This window comes from Platalea leucorodia (genome assembly GCF_965183815.1).
Source record: "Platalea leucorodia genome assembly, chromosome: 1".
NCBI classification, from domain to species: Eukaryota; Metazoa; Chordata; class Aves; order Pelecaniformes; family Threskiornithidae; genus Platalea; species Platalea leucorodia.
In genome coordinates this window covers 46417533-46439050 of record NC_138823.1, presented here as the reverse complement: position 1 = coordinate 46439050, position 21518 = coordinate 46417533, and the positions used below count along the sequence as shown (strand labels likewise).

The window sequence follows — 21518 nt, the reverse complement described above, 5'->3', positions numbered from 1 at the left end:
ACCTATGCTCCTTCAAACAGGAGTTCAGTCCTCTAAGTGTGGAAACAGAAATTCGAAGTTCAGGAAACCATGATTATTTAACACAATGAAAGGAAAAACACTTAAGAAAAAAAATCTTTACTTCTCTTGGTCATAAAATTGATGAAATCCTGTATTTCTGTCAAAGCTTGTACAGACTGCAGTTTGGTCATTCGACTTTGATATAACAAAGTATCAATGCTGGAATAGCTCTGAAAAGAAATGGAGAGAATGGAAGATTTCATATATAGAATTTACAACATGGTTGTTCCGTGCTTTACAAACTATTTATGTGATGCTGCTATATATTATGCTCTACAACGCAACCTTTTACAAGTAATTTAACAACTTGTAATCTGAGAGCAACTCTGCTTTGGACAAGTATAGAGGCATATTCTAGCTGCAATTCCTATCCTAGGTTTTAGGATAGTCCTACAGTCTAATAAAAACTTGATAATGGATGGAACTTGTAACCTCTCAATGTAATACTCTCTTTTCAAGTTTGTTCTGGGGACAGAAGGCTTCTGAAAAGATGAATGAAAGAAAACTGCTATTAATCTGCACAAACAATTACTGTGAAAAATTTCTAAGAGATGAAATCAGCCTAATAAAACAAATTAAAATGGGAGGATGCACTCCACTGGCTGGCTCAATTCTCATCATTGCAAGCAGTGAATTCAAAGGAAGTTTTGTCATATGATTGGAAAGCACCTAGATTTCATTGTATTTGGGCAAGTATTTTTCTCGACAGTAAAACCTAGCAGCAGTAACAGCAACAACAGTTTCATTGTTCCATGAGTTTATACAGAAAAATCATATCAAAGACAGTAGAGATCGTTACCTGCATGAAGATCTGCAAGCCATTGCTAATGTAATATTTGGCTCTGTCAAAATCATCTTGCAGGATGTAAAGGAGACTAAGCTCTTGGCTGTAATGCATTTCTATAAGGGCTTTTTTCTGTTCTGTCTTCATTGCCTCATCAATAAAAGTTAGCAAAGTCTGGTCATTTTCCCCGCTGAGCAGTAACTTCAACTTACTGCGTATTATATACGGCAGATATGTCTCCTATGAGGTGAAAATATAGTCTTTATTTCCAGGAATGGAATATTAGGTGATCTTTTTTTTTTTCTTATCAGTGGCAGATCAAATAAATATACAAATATTCTGAATGGCTTTCTTAAATACTTTCCCTTTAGGCAAATTCCAATTTGCTAACAAATCACAGTAGCCTTTTCTGATAGGCTCAAGAAGTTGTTAGCACATTCTACCAGTTTCAAAAACAGTGGTTTGGTAACTCTTAAAACATGAAACAAATAAAAGCAATAAAAGCAACAAAAACACTGCAAGAAGATGGTGATGATTATGATGATAAAGCCGGTCCTATATGATGGGCCATAGACTTAAAGTAAAAATTAAACATCATAAAAACAGTGGAAGTAATTGCTTCAATTATTTTATAGATCAGACTCTCTGCTAATTTCCATAGTAAAAGTAACCCAAATAATGTAATTGGTTTCCACCCACAATCACATTACTGTAGGACATCCTTACAGAGATAAAAACAGTGCAGTATCAACAACGTGATTTCTAAAAACCTGAAAAAATGGATCGCTCCATGTTTTGCTTAGGTCTGAAGGTTTTCCACTATTGATATTAACAGTAGCGCAATACTCCAGAGACTTCCACTCTGTGAGGTGGTCATAGCATTCCAGAGATGCAAGTTCCCAGAAGTCCTTCTCCGCTTCTGTTGGCTCTCCATCTTGCCAGTCTTCTTTAGAGAGTGCCTAGGGAATGAATTTGAGGGGGAGGAAGGTTCTCAGCTGGAAACTGACACTGGTTTCAGTTCTAAGTCTCCAGGAACTTAACAATAATTCATTGTCTCATAAAAATATCTAGCCACTTACCAGAATGTGACAGCAACATTAAATGCAGAAAATTCAAGCTTGTCAGTATTTACATAGAAATGCATTTCAGGTAGCCATCTTTAGTAAACCCACATTTTCAAAGAGCGAAGACTTTAAAAGAAGGTTGAAGAGATTCTTTTTCATTTTTACCCACTATAACTCATATTTTCTTTGCCATGAACACATGCAGTTTGCTCTCTTAGGGTGGTAGTGTGCCCATGGTGTTTTACTTGTCTGCCTGGGTGAAGCTTTGTAAGAAACAGTAAAAAGTATCATGCTTACTGCTCTGTTGTGGCTGCTCATGTGTTCAAATCAGTTCTTTACAGACTGAACCACCAATCAAACAAAACACAAGGACATTTTAAACAATATGCTGCTTCTCAAAATGTTTAATTTTGGCTTATTAGTTTTAAGTCATGAGAGATTTATGAAACAAAAAAATCTTGTCATTTTACCTCATCATAATATTTAGCTGCTTCAGCATAATCATTCCTTGCTTCTGCCAACAGTGCTTTCTGTGTAATTTCCTTAGTCCCAATCTTACCACTGAAAATGCCACGAAGGACATCATAATCCCCAAGAGATCGGTAGAGCCTAGTAAAATTGAAAAGGGAAATCTTTTAATTAGTTGAGCAGAGGTATATCAATGCAAACATAAGGTATTTTAAAAAATAGTAATTCAACAAGCAGAATTACTACTGGCTTGTAATGCAAAAAAAAAAAAAAAAAAAAGATATTTCTTATGGAAGATCATAAATATATATTTAACTCGATAAACTTCATCTTGTCATGTAATACCTGAACCGTGGAAACTCCTGCAGTTGAAAAGCTACGAACAAGATGTTTTTCAGCAGTCTGATAGCATCATCAGGGTGCACAGCTGTTAAGTCTAACTGCTCTAACTGAAAGATAGTAATTAACTGACAAGAAATTAAAAGCATATCTAATTCTAAAAGAGGGAAAGACTAAAAAAAGAAATCCCATAAGCCATAAAGGTGGAGTTCTTTACAAGTCAAACCTAAATAGGAGTAAATTGCCTTAAACATGAATTTACTTAGCAAGTTCAATCCATCTGATCACATCTGGGGGAAGCTCTGTCCTCCCACGCATCCGCTTGGATGGGGGCTCCTCCGCAGGGGACAGAGCCATCAGGGCGTGCTCCAGAAGAAGGATGCCCACTGGCTGCTGTAAGCTTGCAAGGCAGCTCGTGCTCACATTAGCTGAATCCAGTTCTAGTAGCTCTCTATGCTGGTAACTCATTTCCTATAAAAGAAAACAAAACAACAGGTGTCTGCTTGGTCTAAAACTATACTGATAGTTACCTTTTACAGATCACCTATTTGCTATCCCTTTTCTTACATTGCAAGCTTTGGAAATAAGCCATTAAATCTCCACAAGTTCCCAACTCTGGGTAAACTGGAATCTTTTCCTTCTGTGCTGTTGCTCTTTGGACAGAGAGCAGTAGAGAATAACCTCTCTGCTTCGTCTGTCTCCAAGGCACAGGACAACTCTCTCGACAGAAACACGCGGGAAGTGGGGGAGAGATATAGGGACACATTCACAGCCTCAATCTTTCCTTCTGCTTGTTGGCAGCGCGGTGCCCGCTACACAACAGCTGCATTCCACTTAACCTCTTGAGTGGCGCATTCCTGCTGTAAGCCAAAGGCACAATTAACCATGATGCCTCCTCTGAGCTGGAGGCTTTCTGTCCACACACTCAACCCAGCTTTAGCGTACCACAGCTTCCCATTAGACTCATTTAGTACTGTACTCATCTAGTCCTGCCTGATTTAAAGACACAACAATATTTCTAGCAGATCTTTATCTTATTTAACATCAGTCCAACTACAGAACAACAGAATTATCAGGGATAAACATTCTTGTTTACTTAAAGGTTTTTTTAAATACTTAAATCATTATCCTAAGTACAGGTAAATATATCAAGAAAGTAGCAGACAAGTTTATTAAAGCCAGTTTGGTTTTTTGTTTGTTTTTTTCTTGTTGTTTGTTTTTTTTTTTTTTTTTTTTTCTTCACGTGAGAACGTAAAGGAAAGTTGCAATAATATCTTAACCAAGCAGGAAGAAAAAAAAAATCTACAACATGGAAGAGTGTAATATAACTTTCATTACAAGAAACAGCACTGAGTTTTAGGACAAAAATTAGTGTTTGTTCTTGCAACACAGTTCAAGAATACTAAGTGAAAAAAAAAAAAAAAAAAATCACTATTTGGAAACTAACAGGAGACTGTGAGAACAACCAAGCTACAATTTTTTGATCAATGGCAACCGCCACAAAAACTGCAGAATAGGCATCTGGCATAAGCGAACTCATTACACCATTTGTATAGTTGAGACTCTCACACCAGTAAATTTGTACGCAATAATAAAGAGAAAAAGAACAGCTGCTTGTAGCTTCCTGAGTTACAGACCAGGTGGATCCCAATGAGGGGTTAGCATATGCTTCACCTGCTACTATTCAGGCAATTTCAACTAGCAGTTTCTATCAAAGTTGCACATGTGCCCCAGAAACTCTTACGTACAGGCACGCATTCCTTGACTGCCAACTTTCAGGGGTTACGTCAGGGACGCAGTGCCAACTGCACAATCTAAAAACTTAAGAATAGCTGTGCTAAGGCAAGACCAAAAGCCCTTTTGCAGGGATGCCTAGGAAGAAGTGTAAGAACTGTGCAAATATAACAGTACATTCAGAGAATGAATACCCTCCCAAATTCTCAATTTACAAGACATTGTTCCACATCAAAGGAGGTATCTTCCTATTTAGTGCATTCTGGCAACTATCTGATCACTTATCTTCTGAAAGCAGAGCAAATGTTCCTTGCTCTGTATGCAATGTGTTCTGTCTTTACTTGCACCACACATTCAAAGATTAGGATGAATGGCATCCAAGCTGGCCTGACAGCTAAAGTATTTATAAGGCAGTTATATATTCTTCAGAGGCCAGGTATCTCTGTGGAGTCCTTGTAAGCTTTTGTCATGGGGTTAACTTCTTTCTTAGTAGTTCAGCTGGTTTTTAATCTGTCCTGAAAGCCAACTCCAGAACCTCAAAGTCAATTTTAAGATTATACCTGTAGACAAAGCCAGCTCTTTTTATCACCAAGTTACTCTCCTGATGGGACTTGAACCTGTAGAAGACTAAAAAGTCAACAGCCAGAAGGAAACGGCAGTGAAGTAGGAAGGCTTTCTGCAACAAGCCAATATTTATTATACTGTTGGTATACAGGAAACAGAATTGTGTTTCCAAATGGCCAAGCCATTAGGACAGCCTTCGTGAGCCAAATGACAGCCTCGGCACCGTGCACTCTTGCTCTCCCTCTCTCAGCTCTCTCTCCTGATCAGTATGAACTCTGTTCCCTGTTGGGGAAAAGACTTTCTCTCACTGTTATGCAGGATGCTCAAATACACAGGCTGAGGCCTGGCTTTGTGCCACTGTTCTTTCGTTACTGAATGGGGATGGCAATGAGATGCTCTTACCGCTCTTACAAAGTCCATATTTTTGACTAATTTTAACTTACCTATTTTTTGACTCTTCATTTTACGTCTATTCAGAAAAAAAGTAGCCTAACACAACAGTGTTATTAATAGGGTCTAGCAGACAGCATAATTCAACACAAATATTAATATCAAGACAGAGAACCAACAAATGCAATGTCAAGGGGGAATATTAACAGATAGCTATTGTGAGATGCTGGCTCGAAAAATACCAAGACAGCCCAGAAAAATCCCCATAGCATTTGACCTTTTATGCAGCTGCACAGAAAAAAAGTAAACAAGAAATTACATTTTTTCAGATGTGTAAATACAAGTACTAAGAAGCAAAGTTTGTCACTGTTTAAAAAGCTAGTCTAAACTAGACATTTCTCCCGTATTACGAACGACATCTACTGTCACAGAGTATCTAAATTTCCATAATAGAAAGAAGCAGCCATTACCTACCACTCAAAAAAATATTATTTTGAGAACTACAAATCAGATGCAACATTAAGATCAACGCAGTTGACAAGAAACATTAAATACAGTGACAATGACTATATAACAGGTGCTTGGACAATTTGTTTGAATCTCCCTGAAAACTGGGGTAAGAGATGAAGTTCACAATCTATTCCAGGTCACTATATTCTCATAGCAGAAAGGCTTGTGTTTCCTTTCCAGCGAAACGGCTGTGGTGCACCAACTCACTCTTCCGTGGAAGTGAGTCCTTCCCTCTACTGAAAATCCCCAGACAACTACTTCAGGGGACTAATTTGAAAAAATAAATGAAGCTAACAACAAGCAGTCTGACAGCTACTTATATCCTCAAGACATCACAGTATTCCTCAGTAAGCACTTCCCAGAAACAGGAAGATAAGCACACGACACCCACGTAACCCTTTCAATTGTTATTCTGGCTTTCATTTAAAATCAAGTCTCTTCTTGTTACTGATGCAATTAACACATTAAAAGTTGACTCAAACTCTACAGATCAGAAATTGCAGAAACCTTGAAAAATCAGTTCAGAGGCATGAATCACCTTGCACACCTTAACAAGAGTCACTTGAAAATACCCATTTGGTTAACAATTCTCTTTCCATCTCTGCCTAAATTTCAGCAACAGTATTCAACCTTCACTAACACTGGGTTTATCACACATTGAGACACAGACATTATATTCAGTTACTTTCATGCCATATAGCAGGATTTACCTGGATGCATGCAATGAATGGCGGGAAGTAAGACAGGCTCATACTCAGGAAATTATTGAAGACGTTCAGCAGCTTCTGGATGATGGCTTTTTTCTCAGAAGGAGTTTTAGATTTTTCTACCTCATGAAAAATTCCACCAAACAAACTGCTGAAAAGCTGCTTGGCAAATGTTGGATCTTTCTGTAAAGTACAACAAAAGCATAAGGCCACTGAATTTTGCTGTGACACAATAAACTAATAAATAAAATGAAGAGATACGACCCACCCTGTACCTAATCCCTATGTGGACACTCTTTGGGAGTGAAATAATTAGTCTGGCATGCACCACACCTATGCTGGGAGTTACTGTACTACCCATTCAAATCCCATCTCAATTCTTCGACATAAAGAAACTCCAAGACCATGTAGGTTTCAGGCCAAAGTGTTGGTGGAGAGGATGGAATTTACAATTTTCACATATTCACAATTCCCACTACAAGAACCAGGCACCCAGTATCATCTTACGCACACCATTGCCAGTGAAGAGAGTTTCAGGAAAAAACAGAAGGCATCAATGTGTGAGGAGACCTGGGCCTAACATCGAGGGAGACAACACAGAGAGACAGACTGTCTGTACAGACAGACAGTTCCATCTGAGATTTAAAGGTATTTTTTCAACCCAGAAACACATTTGTATGTGTAACATAATCCTATGCATCCTGGTCTGTCATGGGGCTGGAGTTTGGTCTAACTCTTGATCTAATGCTATTCAGATAACTCATAATTGTGCTACTTCCTCCCTTTACACAGAGATAAGGGACCATCAAAAGAAGTTAAATACAAAGGTAATCAGGAACACTGTGACTTCCCAAACACTGTAAAATGTGATAGGTTCAGCCTACAGTTTCCACGGCTCTCAAGTAGGAAAAGGAATATTAGATCAGCTTTACTGAGTAGTCTGAGTCCAGCCTTAGACACAGGAACCTCATTCGTATTTTTACAGCTCCACTAGAGCCATATAAAAGAATAAAAATGGCTGTTTTGTTGCTGTACAGTGAGATGTCCTTTGCAATGATGCCTGAGAAGACCACCACCATCTGTTTCTCAAGCAGAGGAACCCAGAGGCAATGGACAACAGTTGATGTCTCAGGTCCTCAGTGTTCAACTCAACTGCTCAGGTGAGGCAAGCTACAAGGCATCTTCTCTCATCACTGCACCAGCCCAGGGGTAGGAGAAACACTCCCTCAAAATAGACTCTTTAAATGTGTGTCACAGTGGTTGACTACAAAACGACAAATCAGTTTTGAAAGCAGTTGCCCAATTACACATCATTTTCCCTACAAGAACACAAGACTTCACAATTGACCTTTGAAAAGCAGACAGACCTGGGCAAGGCCCTGCAGAGGGGCAATGAGACTGCAGTATTCAATCTGGATGTCAGGAAGGTCTCCTACTCGGTAACTTCGGTACAAAGTAACCTGGGCATCATACTTCATCTTCAGCTCAGATTTCATCACCTGAAATGCATTGCTCGTGTTAAAAAAGAAAATCATATTACTTAGAAAGAGCTGTATCTAGATAAGACAAAACAAGCAAGAGCATTTCTGAAGTGTTTTATAAACGTTTGCCATGCTTATTAAACAAATAAGTTTTCCATAAAGCTGTAATAGGATTAAACCCAAAATTATCTTAGTAAATAAAACCTCCAGCATCTTGTTCATAGAATGACTTCAGCAATTAACTTTTAATATTAATGCCTTGTAGTTCCTGCTTCCACACAGGTAGTATTTAAGTCACGTTTAAAGAGAATGATTGTGACTGACAGCTAGTGAGTTGCTACGGTTTAGTAAGTTACTGCCTGCCAGCTGAGCCACAGTAGTCCATTATATGACTGTTTTCAGCCTGGCCCAAGTGCAAAGTAAAATGAGGTTGCTAAAGCTAGTGTGTTTTGTTTCACACAGTGGGATGGGGAGGGGAAGGAAGAAAGATGAACCTGGTAGAACTGTTTCCTAGTAAAACTTAAACCAAACTGTAACAAAACTGCTGTAAACTGCAGTTGTTAAAATAGCTGCCCCACCTTTTGCTGAGGCTTAAAAGGAATACATTTAAATTGAACAAGAGCTACTACCAGATATAGACAAAACCTATCTCTTCCTCTGCCTCTCTTCCTTTTCATAGCACTGACAGACTATAAGGAAATCAGCAGTAAGTTTAGAGGCTGGGATTTTATTTTTAACTACTGCCATTACCAGTTAAACCAGCAGACAATGGGTGGATATATACATTGGTAGAATGGAAGAGGGAAACAGAAGAAAGCTTCAAGATTTTTTTTTTTCTCTTCTGTAAACCTTCCGTAATTTTGCTGTTTGAGCCCATTTTCCTTCTACACAACTTCAAAGGGATGATTTTCAAACAACTTTCAAAAGAAATATGCTGGGAGAAATTAGGACTTTGCTAAAGCTATTTCCAAATACTTTCTTGCTCAGGACCTACTTTTTCCTGTTTTGCCCCATCAGGTATGGTATTAACGCAAGCCACCAAGTTCCACATGTGTTTATGTGCAACAAATCTCTTGACAAGTTTAAGGGGTCCTGACAGCATTCATAGTCTCCTCTGGTCTTTTATTGTGGAATATCACAGGGTTTTTAGTTGGTTGTATTTTGGACTGTCATACAGAACGCACTTACAGGTTCTCTCTTACAGGGTGGGAGGAAATGGTAGCTTTAGCCTGCAAGTAAATATAAATTGGCTAAAATAGGTGTTTGTGTGGTTCTTCCAGACATAAGTTCTGTTTACACAGTTGTCTGCAGCTGCAAAGAATTATAAGAGTGTCTCAAACTGGTAGCTCTCAATCCTCGCTACCTTTGCTCTTGGTCTAACAGCTATCATTTTTGGGTGATAATGTATGTTATTTTTAGTAACGTGAACCTCTGAAAAACTGTGACAGAGCTTAAAAATACTTAAACTTATTGTAAGTACATAACACAACCAGGAAACCCACATAGTACTAAGTTTCTGGCCTTGATAAACATTCAGCAAATGATTATTACTGACATTCCTTCAGGTTAAAAGTACGCAACAGTTCTGGTTAGTCCATCAGCTGTATCACATTTTTGAGTTCACCTTCAGACACTGGATAATGCTCTCCAACTATTTCTGCAGAGTACTGTAGCTCCAAGGCTCCTAGTTTCCAGGATGACAACCGCAAAAAGCTTCCCATAGCTGTTTGGGACTCCATCACATAAAATCACTTCATACACGCCAAGTGGTAGACTGGAAGTATCATCCAGCTCTTTTCTCGCTCATGCTAAGTAACATTATTTAGCTTTAAGCACATAAATATCATGTTTTCCAAACAAAACCTTCTAAAGTTCTTGAAGTAGCAACCAGTATCTTACACCTACCCTTTCTTCACAAAGTTACTTCTAGAGATGAAGTACAAGACTGCAAATGGCATTGGGACTTTAGGTTTTAAACTTATTTGGACTGACAAACCTTTTCTCTTTTCTGTTCAGCCACACCTTTTCTAGCATAAATCAGACTGAGTTTCTCTTGGTCCTTCAAGAAACGCCTCCGCAGTCTTAGAATTTCTGCTCGTTCTTCTATACCTAGAGAGCACATGATCATGTCCACAGCTTTTCCTTTCTCAAACAAACTTCAGATTTAAGGCAAGAGCATCATATAATAAATAAACATCATCTTTGTATTTACTAGTTTACCAGCTAGTGTCCTAAGTTTCATATCCAACAACTCAATGCAAGGCCTTTCAACAAGATAGCAAATTAAAACAAACTAAGTTGTTCTTAGGAGAAGAGGTAATAAGCATTTATATAAAAACTTTAAGCACATGGATGAGGTATAAGGGTCAAACTTGTACTGGGAAAGGCACTAAAATTCATGAACAAATTTGCCCCGTATGACAGATTTATTTTAAGCTCTCAAAGGCAAGTACGGCATTTGCACCATATTCCATAAAGTATACAGCTCCCTACATATAAGAGGTGCTAAATATATTAAAAGATTGGATAATAATAATATAGTACTATATTTTTTAAGTTACTATTACAGAACTGTCATTGGATCAACTCTTGCTCAGGACAGTCGTGGAGAAAGGCCACTTTACAGACTGTTCACTTCAGTCCATTTCCTAGGAAAGAAGAGTAAACAAACAAAAACATACCACTATAACTGGTATTTTCCTGGTAGAAGACCAGGGACTGACAGGAAGGTAGACTGAACTCTCTCTTTCTGTAGTTCAGCGTGGTCCATTCAAAACTGCCCTGAAACATCTCTCAGGTGTTGAAAAGTTCAATCTTTAAAGCTCTCTGCCTGAACTCCTACTCTCAGCCTTCCAGTCAAAATTTTAATGACGAGGTAGGCAAGGGTGAAATGGGGAAGAAATGGGGAGAAGGAGCCTAAGCCATTCCAGAACAGTACTGATATTTTTCAGTTATCGACTGGGTGGATGAAGGAGCATTCTCAGAAAATAGCAGGCAGTTCTAATGCCAGACTGCAATCTGTTGCAGACTGTGTCAGCACAGATGAAATGGTCTGGAAAAATTATGTTTAAAGAGATCTCTTCTTTAAAGAGATAAGCAGTTAAATTTAAAACAGAAGGGACAGAACCATCTGACATTCATGCTACAATCGTCTTAGGGAGAGGTAGGAATGCAAAGATCACACTGGCTGGTTTCTTATCCAGTCAGTTCTTTCGTCTAGCAACATATAGTTTTGCAATTCCTAGCGCAATTCTAGCCTTTTGCCACACATTATGTATCACCACACATTCCTGGAAACAAAATCTCTCAAGTTGAACCGCAATTAGAATGTCTCAAAGATAATGGACTGCCAGCCAAATAACTGACAAAGATGGTCTATAAAAATGTAATATTTATATAGAAATTGCATCATAAGGCTTACAGACCTTTAGTTTTGCTGTCCACCTCATCTCCAGGCAAACCCAACCTTTTTTTCCCGAAATCCAACCCCACTGGTTTAAAGGTTGGTTGTTTAAATTTTTCACTCCGTTTGTTAACTAACAGCATGGATGTAGACAAGGATTCAGAGGATGAAGGAACTGTATACTCTGCCAATGTGTCAATGCTGCTTCCAGTTAGCCAATTAAAAGAACTTCTACCACCTGTAAAAAAAAAAAAAAAATTCGTAAAAAAGCTGTAACACATCCAAATATAAACAAGGTGAAAACATCTAGGAGTAATTTTTCTCCCTCAAAAATATAATTTCCAGTGTTTATGGGCAGAATAGATTTCAAGCTGTTAGGTAAGAGACAAACTTCTTTTACATTAGGCAGAACATAAAATATAGACCACATTAATAAAAATGAGCCTGGACATTTTTTCTCATAATGCTAAAAAAAGCCCTTGAAAACAAAATATTAAATGCATTTATACTTTTATATTAAAAATTCATAATCAACAGCAATGAAGAGAATGATATCATTCCTATAGCTAACAAGAAAATTTCAGAAGACACTGGTCTGGACTTACTGACATGCTGGGTAGGTGTAAATTCATATTGCTGTTGGGTAGCCCTCACTCGACCACCGACTGACCCAGAAGCAGAAAGGGATCGATCTTGTGATAAATTCCTGTGGATACTCTGAGAAGCTTGAGTCTCTACAAACATAGGTGTGAGCATGGTACTTTGATAACGCCAGCTGGAATCAATCACAAAGTCCTAGGAACACAAGAAGATTTTAGTAAGAACAATAAGAATGAAGGCTTTTTGCCTTCCTTAAGACAGGACAGCAGAAATTAAAGTACAGAATTTAAAACATCATCCCAGGTACAGGGACAGAACTGGACTACAAAAAACCCAAACACATAGAAGTTCTTCGTAGTTCAGCAAAAAAGCTCACTAATTTGGACTGGTCAGCTGGGGACTGATTTACAGCTCTTGTACTAGCATTCTTATTTCTTCACAGTTTTTCTACACCTTATGGTGCTTCTCTCCACTACCCTCTTTTTGAAGTATTTCATTACTCTACACATCAGCTATACTTGGTATATGTAATTATTTTAATTAAATCTTTCTTTTCAAAAAAGAAAGCAAAATTATTGCCCCCACAAAATCATCAAACTTCTGATACCGTGCATAACCCATGACTGTTGCAGATATTAACTACGGAGTACAAAACACACTTTCAAAAATCTCCTTCACTATGCCATTCTTGTCCAAGTGGTAACTACATTAAGGAATGGAATTTGTCACATGGTTGCACACAGGATAACACATTACAATTCACCTGAAATTTGCATTCAGATAGTGGATGCTCAAATATTTTTCTGGAATAATCCGGGCTCTTGCTAGTCATTTCAAGCAGAAAATTTGTGATTAGACTCAAGTACTGTGTTTCAATCTTGGCAGAATATAAAGAATTTAACAACGCCAGCATGCGATCAAGAATATTTGCAGGTAACCTTGTCTCGTCACTCCAAAAATTCCTAACAATTAATCTGTAAAGGTAAAGAATAAAGTTATTCTTTGTTATCTGCAAACAGAAAACACAATGCTATCAAAAAAGTCAATTAAAAAAAAAAACAAACCACAATAAGATTATAACACCTTCAGCTAACTCTTTCATGCCATGGATCTTCCATTGAATTATACCAAATTCCTCATTTATCTACCATGCTCTATGCCACGCGACTGATATTAAAGGTTTAGTCTGAAAAAATTACTTCTATCAAGTTGTTTTCCTCTTGAGAAGTGCTAGGGGTGTTATCACACCAGAGATCTTCTATTCTATCTTCTGCTTCACCAAAAAATTAAAAAAATCCAACATCCTCCAACACTGAATCTATTTTTGTGTGTCTGTGTATAGTGAAGGCCACCTTGTTGTTAAAAAACTCCAGAACATTAATGCAGAATAAGGTCTAACATACTGAAACAACTTCTCCATGACTCAGAAGTTTGTTCAAAAGCTCAGTGCTTCACTTACATTTGGTGTAACATGATGGGACACAATTTTGTAAATTAACTTATTGGAAGAAAAGGAAATAATGTTATCTCACTGTTACTTTCTGATATTAAAATACTTAAAAACCTTCTAAGGATCAAGTCTTCTGTGATAAACAGAGCAATTTAGGGATTCGTTACTTCAGTCAGTCATCACAGCACTGTTTACTCACTGCAGTTCGGCATTCTCATCAATCAGTCCTTGAAGCAGGATTTCTTTTGCCAGTTTGAGTATTTCCTGAGAATCACCATCTGCTTGGCTTTCTGGATCACTGATGTTAGGAGAAAAATGTCTTAATGACTTCTCTCAAACAATCGGTAGTAAAATAAGGGGATGAGGATGGTGGGAGAAAAAGAGGAACATGCTCTTCTTATAAAAATCACAACTTGGCATGACAACACTACATTTTTTCATATTCATTGCCCAAAATGTCTTGCCTCTCCACTACTTAGAAAAGTAAAAATCAGAAAGCTAAATAATGCAGGTTAGGTATTTATTACAAAGGTCAAACAGAAGTAATTCTGAGTTTGCAAGGTTAAAACTGAGAAAAAGGCAGAGAATTAGCTCTTCCCAAGTGACGCTGGAGTAAAAATTGCCTGTAGTTTTTCTTCACAATAATTATCCATTCAAATAGTTAAGTTATCTTGGGAAAAGGCATATAATAGAACCCAACTAAGTTAGATGATTCAACAGCAACCCACTTGGCAAACTAAGTACATGCCTGTTCCCTCCTCTAAGGGTCAAACAGAAAGAACATCTTTATACTACCAGATTGAAGGGATCTAGATCATGCCAAAGTGCCTTAATACACTTTCTACCTACAAGCAAATTTCTCTAGTGTACAATTCTTATAGTTACAAATTCTGGTAACACGAAAAAAAGTGGAAGCATCAGAGCTAAGATCCCTTATGCCATCGTGCTGTGGTGATGCAACATCCTAGTTCTGGGCTAAAGTTCAGGTCTAAGTCTTTGTCCCTTAGTGGACGTGATCAAATTGCCACCAAAGGCCAGAGCTACTTAGGCAAACCACAGGCTCTGTTCTTCCGAGAACTGAGAGAATCCTGCACTGAGACATATGAAGTTGGAAGACAATGTTACAAGCACTTTCACTCTGCCTGTGACAAACCACTGAAAGACAACATCTGCAGTGAATACACACCTGTAATTATCATAAATCCACATCAGAATATCATACATGCGCTGTCGACATATCACAGAAGGGTGAGAAATGAACCCTGTCACTCCAGGAAGAAGTTCTTTAAGTTGTAGTGGTTTTAGTTTAGACAGCATCTTGTACACTATATCCAAACAAACCCTTTGCCTTTCATCATCCCTAAAAAGAGAGGAAAAAAAAAGAACAATTACTTTGCTTTTCTCTTCACTGCTACACACAGTACCAGAAGATCAGTTTAGGTTTTAGCAATAATATTTGGGTTTGCATAAAAGGCTTTAGGCAAATAGCTTTGAGTTAAGAGTAAGAATATAACTGAACTAATACATACTACAGAAATTCACATCCCAGTGGTGTTTCACCTTACTGCTATTTAGGGGTTTTTGTTTGTTTTTCACAGTCAGCTAACAATCTTAACTCACAGATTCCATTAGCTCAAATTAGGAGAGCAGCGACCAAAAAGTGAACATGAATTATAAATGCTTCTGAATGTAAAAATGTTGTGGCCAGCACAGAAAATGTTATCAAAAAGTTTAGACTATGCATCCACATTTGTAATCACATGACCACTCACCTGTGATTCATGATCTGGATAAAGTCTTTACTCTTTAACTGCAAGTGGAGATCAGGTATTTCTTCCGCCTGGTACATTATTACTTCCAGACAGTAGGTTTTCATCACACCATGAAGTTTGGGTATTAAAAAGAATACTGCGTTCATAAACCTTAACATAACCAGAAGTCCACAAAGAAAAGCAAGTTATTTTCTATTATTCCTCTAGATCTACAATGAACATACCATGTAAATCATGACACACCTGTCAGCAAGAGGTGGAAAATTCTTAACAACTTTATTCAAGCATTGAATAAACTTATCCTGTTGGGTGTTCTGATGATGTTTTAATTGTCTTATGACACAATCATAAACTGGATCTTCAAGTACCTGAAAATGAGAAAGACAGTAAGACAAGCATAGCCATGAAACTCATAACCACCTTAATGACACGTAGTTCTACTGCTGTACTGTTTGATTCCAGTGCATTTCGCTAGGTGAGATCCACCCACCTCATCTTGACATTTATGGTGCTTCATGGCTGCTGTACAGCTATGCCTGACTGAAATACATGATTGCCTGCTTAAACAATACATTTGTGAGCTTCCTTTGATTGGTTTGGAACCAACACCTTAATTTTGAAATACACATTGTTTAGTATGCTTAGATAAATAATAAGTAGCTTCTCCTTCAGTATGGCAGATTTCCAATTAATGAATGTAAAAAACCAGACATTTTTAGTGAAAAGATGAAAAAATAATCAGCAACCTTCACTTAATGTCAAAGAAATAAGCTTTGTATAGGATAAAACAGTTGCACAATCTTTGCTCATTTATTCAAAATACTGCTTATAATGGAACCTGGAAGATTGTGAAAGAGAAGACTGCAGAAATTCAGCTTACGAAGTATGCTCTACAAACTGTGAAAGAACAACCAGAATGCAATTAAGTAGGGAAAGAAGTAAGAACAGTAGGGAGAGAAGTAAGAATAACCTACAAGGTCAGACTAATAATCCGCCTAGCCAATATCTTGGTATTTTTGTCTCCAATAGCAGCTGCAGAACGATATTTAGGGGGAGCACATGAGCCTGGCTGCATTTTGTCCTCCTTTTCTCTCATACAACCCAACATGCATCCATCATTAGACTAGGGATCTTAGAGTGTACCTTGTTGTCTATTGTTTTTAGAACCTGTTCATGGATCTTTTTTTTGTGCATGAATTTGCCTAATTCCTCTTTGAATCTACTAGATGCTACTTACCTCTAGAACCTCTTCTGGCAACAAATTCCAGAAGTTCAGTAACTGTTGTGTAAAGAAGTACTTCTAGCATCTGTCTCAAACTGATTTCTGTGATCATTAAGCACTATCCCCTAGTTCTAGTACTGTAGGATTTGGTGAGTAACAGTTTTGCATTCACCTTAGCCACTACCTAGAAAATAACTGGATTCAAAATTAAATACAATATCTTTAAATTTTACATCAAAACTTACGAGTTGTTAAACATCCTCAGATACAGATATTCAAAAGGTAGCCCCTAGCCTCCCAACTTGCAATTTAATTTTTTTTCCTTTAAAAGAAAAAAAAAAAAAAAACAAAACCAAAAACAAACCACCAAACACACTTTAAATGTACGATGCCAGTGTTGCTGGTTGGCAAAAGCTGAACGAAGCCTCAGAAAGAGACCATTCACTGTCAGCTCCAAAACAGCAAGGCAAAAACTCTGCACTTAGTCTGCTCTCAAATTTTTTTCCTCTTGAGTCAATAGTTTAAATCTTTAACTTGATCTGTTGGACAAAGACTGTTGAGTTTTAAATACATTAATTTTTGGAGCTGAATTGAGTAGTCATATAAAAGATGTACATAGAATTAAGTCAGGAATGGTCAAACACACAATGCAGTTCACTTACTTACATTTTCTCTCTTAGCAATGTATTGAAGAGCAAGTCCCAACACTTCTGCTGCAGCTGCATAAACTTCTTTATACTTTAATAAGCCCATGTTGCTGGTCAAAGCCTGAAAATACCTAACACGAAAGGTAGACCTGCTGTAAGCCACTACTCCAGCATTCAATTTTACACTGAAACAAAAAAACTCACCTGAGCTGCCGAGGGGAACAGTGACTGCTTTTAGAAGAGTGAATACAGCACAACATGGATTTCCACCTGCAGTGTCTCAAATCCCTGCTTTGGCAATTCCTGACTCTGTTAATTCCCATCACACTGCAACCCTGAGGCCCACTATAAAAACAGCTTACATTCTCCTAGGTATTTTCCAAAATAAATGTGGTCTGTAGTTTGCAGCTAGAAAAGCATTACATCTGACAGACAACAGCAAAGGGATGATGGGACAAACAATTCTGATAAACAAGCTATCCAGCTCCCATACTTCATGCTGATAGGTTAAATGTGCTCTCTTTGTCTTAAGCTTTTATCAAAATCATTCTCCAAAAAGCTGCATTTCTCACCTGACACGATCTATTTCACACTTTGGGTCAAAGGGAGGTAAATTGTTAGCAAGAACAATTCCCAGCAGCTGAATTCCCACTGAGTTGTCCTTTGTATCAGGATCTCCACTAGAAAACTTTTCAAATATTAAACTGTTGAATAAAAACATAAAAGTAGTGATATACACAAAAACCCCAAAATTTACACACCATAAATCACTCACTCTCTGTGTATACACAGATATATACACACATACAATTCCACCAAAACCAGCAGAAAGTACGTATACATGCATATACACTCCCACCAAAACGAGCAGAAAGCATATATTCAGAAAGAAGTATTCAGCTTCAATGAACAAGTCTTTGGAAAAAAAACAACCTAAAAAGAGATTGTAAGGCCACACAAATTCTCTGCAACAAGTTCAGGAGCACAGCAGATCGCAGAAGTCTTACTAAGAGCACACCAATATTCAGTGATAATACCCAAAGTTTCAAATAAAACTTAAGTCTTTGTAGAGATTACTCCTGCTTTTGTTGTAATCCTCTACATGTCTTCCCTGTCTCTCTCCTTGTTGTTTTGCAAATTAAGTTACAACCTTTGGAGAGTTCAGTTCTGAAGTTCTACTGTCAGCACCAGGAACAAAAAGTGTACTACTGCAGCTGAATTTACCTTTTTATCTCCTTTAATAATGTTCACTTATATTCTTGAAATATTGATAAAAGAAAGCAATTGTCTAAATGCTTACCTGTAAGGTATGGAGAGACAGTTCTTCCAACACTCTATAACTGTCTTTATGATTTCCAGATTGTGTCTGAACACAGCTCTTTTTTGGTGAAAGGCATTCTTCATCAAGAATTCAAGCAATCTGTTAGCCAAAACCTCATCTTTAATATTCCCCTACAATGAATAGGAGCAAAAATACACATAATGACTCCAATGTGAAGACATATATTGTTTTATGAAAGCAAGGAAGTAAATAAGCTATTTTTGAAGTTAGTAACTAAAAGAAACAGTGGACTGATGTGGAAAATTATTATAAGCGCATAATAACAAGCTCGCTTATTCCTTACCAAATGGTCACAATAATAATAAAAATGAATTTCACATTTCCTTACTTTGGGAGTGGATACACTTGTCCAGGAAAGGATAGTAACTACTATTTCCACTACCATGTAATGAATCCCTTCACCTCCATTATTCCCAGAAACAACAAGCTGCAGCAACGGACCAAGCCACTGCTTTGCATAAGGTCGGAAAACCTATGGAAAACAGAAGAATCAGTGATCAAGTACAAATTATCCAACTATTTGATAACTTTTTATCACTTTGCTTAGCCTCTGAAGCAACAACCACAAAAATTTTAAAGTAACTTTAAAATAGAAAGTATCCATAACTACATTCCTCACTTCTGCTTAGAAACCTTTAACCAAGTATTCACATAAAGTTAATTATTTCACCAGGGCCCACATAAAACAGCTCTCACGCAGAAAACCTGGCCCTAAAAGATTTGAAAGAGTATGCCATTCATCTACCCTTCCATTTCAGACAGCTTTCCTAAGAAAGTGGCATTAAGTGGGTGTTAAAGCTTCTTGAATTAATTCTGAAATTCAGCCTTTTTGTATTTTGGATTTGGAATATTTCAGACAGAAACATTATACTTTTAAATCACTGTATGAAATAGGATGAGAATGTTTTACCCAAGAATGAGAGTCAGAAAATATTTCTTCTTGGGCAAAGACACATTATGCTATCTTAATATCTTTCTGCAACCAGAACATCATTTACCTCTAAGCGTTTCCATAAGACTCACCTGTGACCATTAAAAAAACATTATATTTGCTCCTTCCAAGATGGCAAACATAATCAGCCATACCTCTTGCCCAGTATCAATGAATCAATTACTTACAGTTTACAGAAGACTCATATTGTGGACACCCTCTATTTATAGAAGTAGAGTTTGGGAGAAAAAGTATTTATATTACATTCAAAATACTCACACTATCTGGAATTTTGGGCTATGAGCGAGCTCTTTTTTTATCATGGCAAACTACTCACTTTGAATGCCCCAGAAGTCTCAGCTGATGAAATATTTTACCCGACAAGAGTTATACAGTTGATATTATAATACAACCTGTTATGTTAACATAAAAAATATGACAAAAAAATTACTCACATCCTCAGTATTAACAATAAGTTTTGCTATGAAGAGACGAATATTTAGTGGTACTGATGGGTTTCCTAATTTGCCATGCAGAAATTTCATCCAAAGAGGAAGATCTGCTGGAACTGTCCCCTGAAATTTAAAAGAGATGAGCAAAAATCAACTCACTTCTTGGAGCAAACAGGCTTACCAAGCCAAAAAGCCCCCAGCTTGAGCCACACAGGTCTCATTATAATATAGCCATGAAAATTAATAAATGAAGGGATTCAATCATGACTCCCTTTTCTTGGTATAATTAGTGAAAAAATGCCAACTTTTTGGTTAATACTGGCCTCCTCCACTTTGGGTGTGATCTGGTTCCTCTGCATATGTTTAATCAGAGTGGTCATAGAAGCCATACATTCATGTTGGTTGAGTTCATCCATTTCCAGTTCCACTTCATCATTTAAAACCATGTATTCTGTGGGCTCCTGAAAAAAAAATGTTACTGTGATTAATCATAACACTGTATTTGCTTTTAAATCATGATATGCCAAGAGTCATTCTGATCTTATCTGTGTTTACAGATTTGACTACATGCTCAGTGTGCACAACAGGGAATACATCAAATGTGTGGTTCAAACAGATGCCTCCCAAATATATGCACCAGCTGGGCACATCTTTTACTTCTGTGCCAACAGATGTCAACTTCACATTACTCTGACTTTACTACCCGCCAGGATAGGTGTGGCAACTGCTGGAAGCAGGAAGAGCTAGGTGAATGTCACAGAAATTATTTCATTTCATAGCTGAAAGAATGTGTTAACACTTCACAGGGGGAAAGCCCTATTTTTATGGATGTGTTGTTTCACACTGACTAGCAACCATAGCAGCTCTCTCTTTTGCTACACAGAATAAATCACAAAAGAAAATTGTTTATAGTTAGAAATGACATTACTACACAAAGCAGATAGAAAGTACATTTCTGGTTAACTTCACTGCAGCTGAAACACCTCCTTGCTCCAAAACATGGAAACAGTTTATCTTTACCAATGTCAACAGTTATTTTGAAAGATTTCATCTTCAGTATCTATGATAATTTTACAAGCTTTCTTTCTGTTTTATAGCAAATATCTATCCTATCAGTATTACTGTTGATGAGACATATCTTGGCTGCAGAAGGAACACAACTTCAAGTCTTGGAATATATTAAATTAAATGCTGTTCTTCCAAGAGCAACAGTTAAATACAAGATGCCACAACAGAGATACAAAAATAATAAAGTGTTTGATCATTTATTCCATGCATTTGATACACCCAGCTTGGTCAAGTGCCTTCAAAGACCAAAAGAAGAGGGAAATGAGGAAATGAGGAAACCAGCTGCCTGACAGCAAAATGCAACCATCACATACTCCTGAGTGCACACGAAGTCACAAGCCACCTTTTTACAACTCAGGCTGGACTTCACTCACATTACTCAACTTTAGAAAACTAAAGTAGGGCATTGCTTTTCTCCAGCTGTAGGCAGTGGACAGAGGGAAGAAGAAAAATGACCGACAGAACACAGCTCATGTCCCCTCCCTCATCTTCTGGAGGAATCCATTCTCAGTCAAGTAGAACAAATATAG

General features: G+C 37.5%; 1 protein-coding gene across 7 annotated transcripts in view; it reads right to left on the bottom strand.

Annotated features, from left to right (window-relative positions):
• PRKDC (protein kinase, DNA-activated, catalytic subunit) overlaps positions 1–21518 on the bottom strand; it is an 87317-nt gene that overhangs the window by 24698 nt on the left and 41101 nt on the right. For all 7 annotated transcript variants that reach the window (XR_014228683.1, XM_082316541.1, XM_082316540.1 and 4 more), the window contains 21 exons: positions 20244–20381; positions 19924–20043; positions 18866–19009; positions 18496–18647; positions 17768–17899; positions 17215–17326; positions 15570–15694; positions 15327–15476; positions 14741–14914; positions 13754–13852; positions 12868–13078; positions 12110–12299; positions 11527–11742; positions 10098–10210; positions 7988–8119; positions 6624–6803; positions 2978–3186; positions 2379–2517; positions 1615–1803; positions 860–1084; positions 122–230 (listed from right to left, as the gene is read on the bottom strand). Coding sequence is in view for 6 of the 7 variants with exons in the window: in XM_082316541.1 (XP_082172667.1) it covers positions 122–230; positions 860–1084; positions 1615–1803; positions 2379–2517; positions 2978–3186; positions 6624–6803; positions 7988–8119; positions 10098–10210; positions 11527–11742; positions 12110–12299; positions 12868–13078; positions 13754–13852; positions 14741–14914; positions 15327–15476; positions 15570–15694; positions 17215–17326; positions 17768–17899; positions 18496–18647; positions 18866–19009; positions 19924–20043; positions 20244–20381 (3259 nt within the window). In the remaining variant the exon portion in view is untranslated. The remainder of the gene's footprint in view (positions 1–121; positions 231–859; positions 1085–1614; positions 1804–2378; positions 2518–2977; positions 3187–6623; positions 6804–7987; positions 8120–10097; positions 10211–11526; positions 11743–12109; positions 12300–12867; positions 13079–13753; positions 13853–14740; positions 14915–15326; positions 15477–15569; positions 15695–17214; positions 17327–17767; positions 17900–18495; positions 18648–18865; positions 19010–19923; positions 20044–20243; positions 20382–21518) is intronic.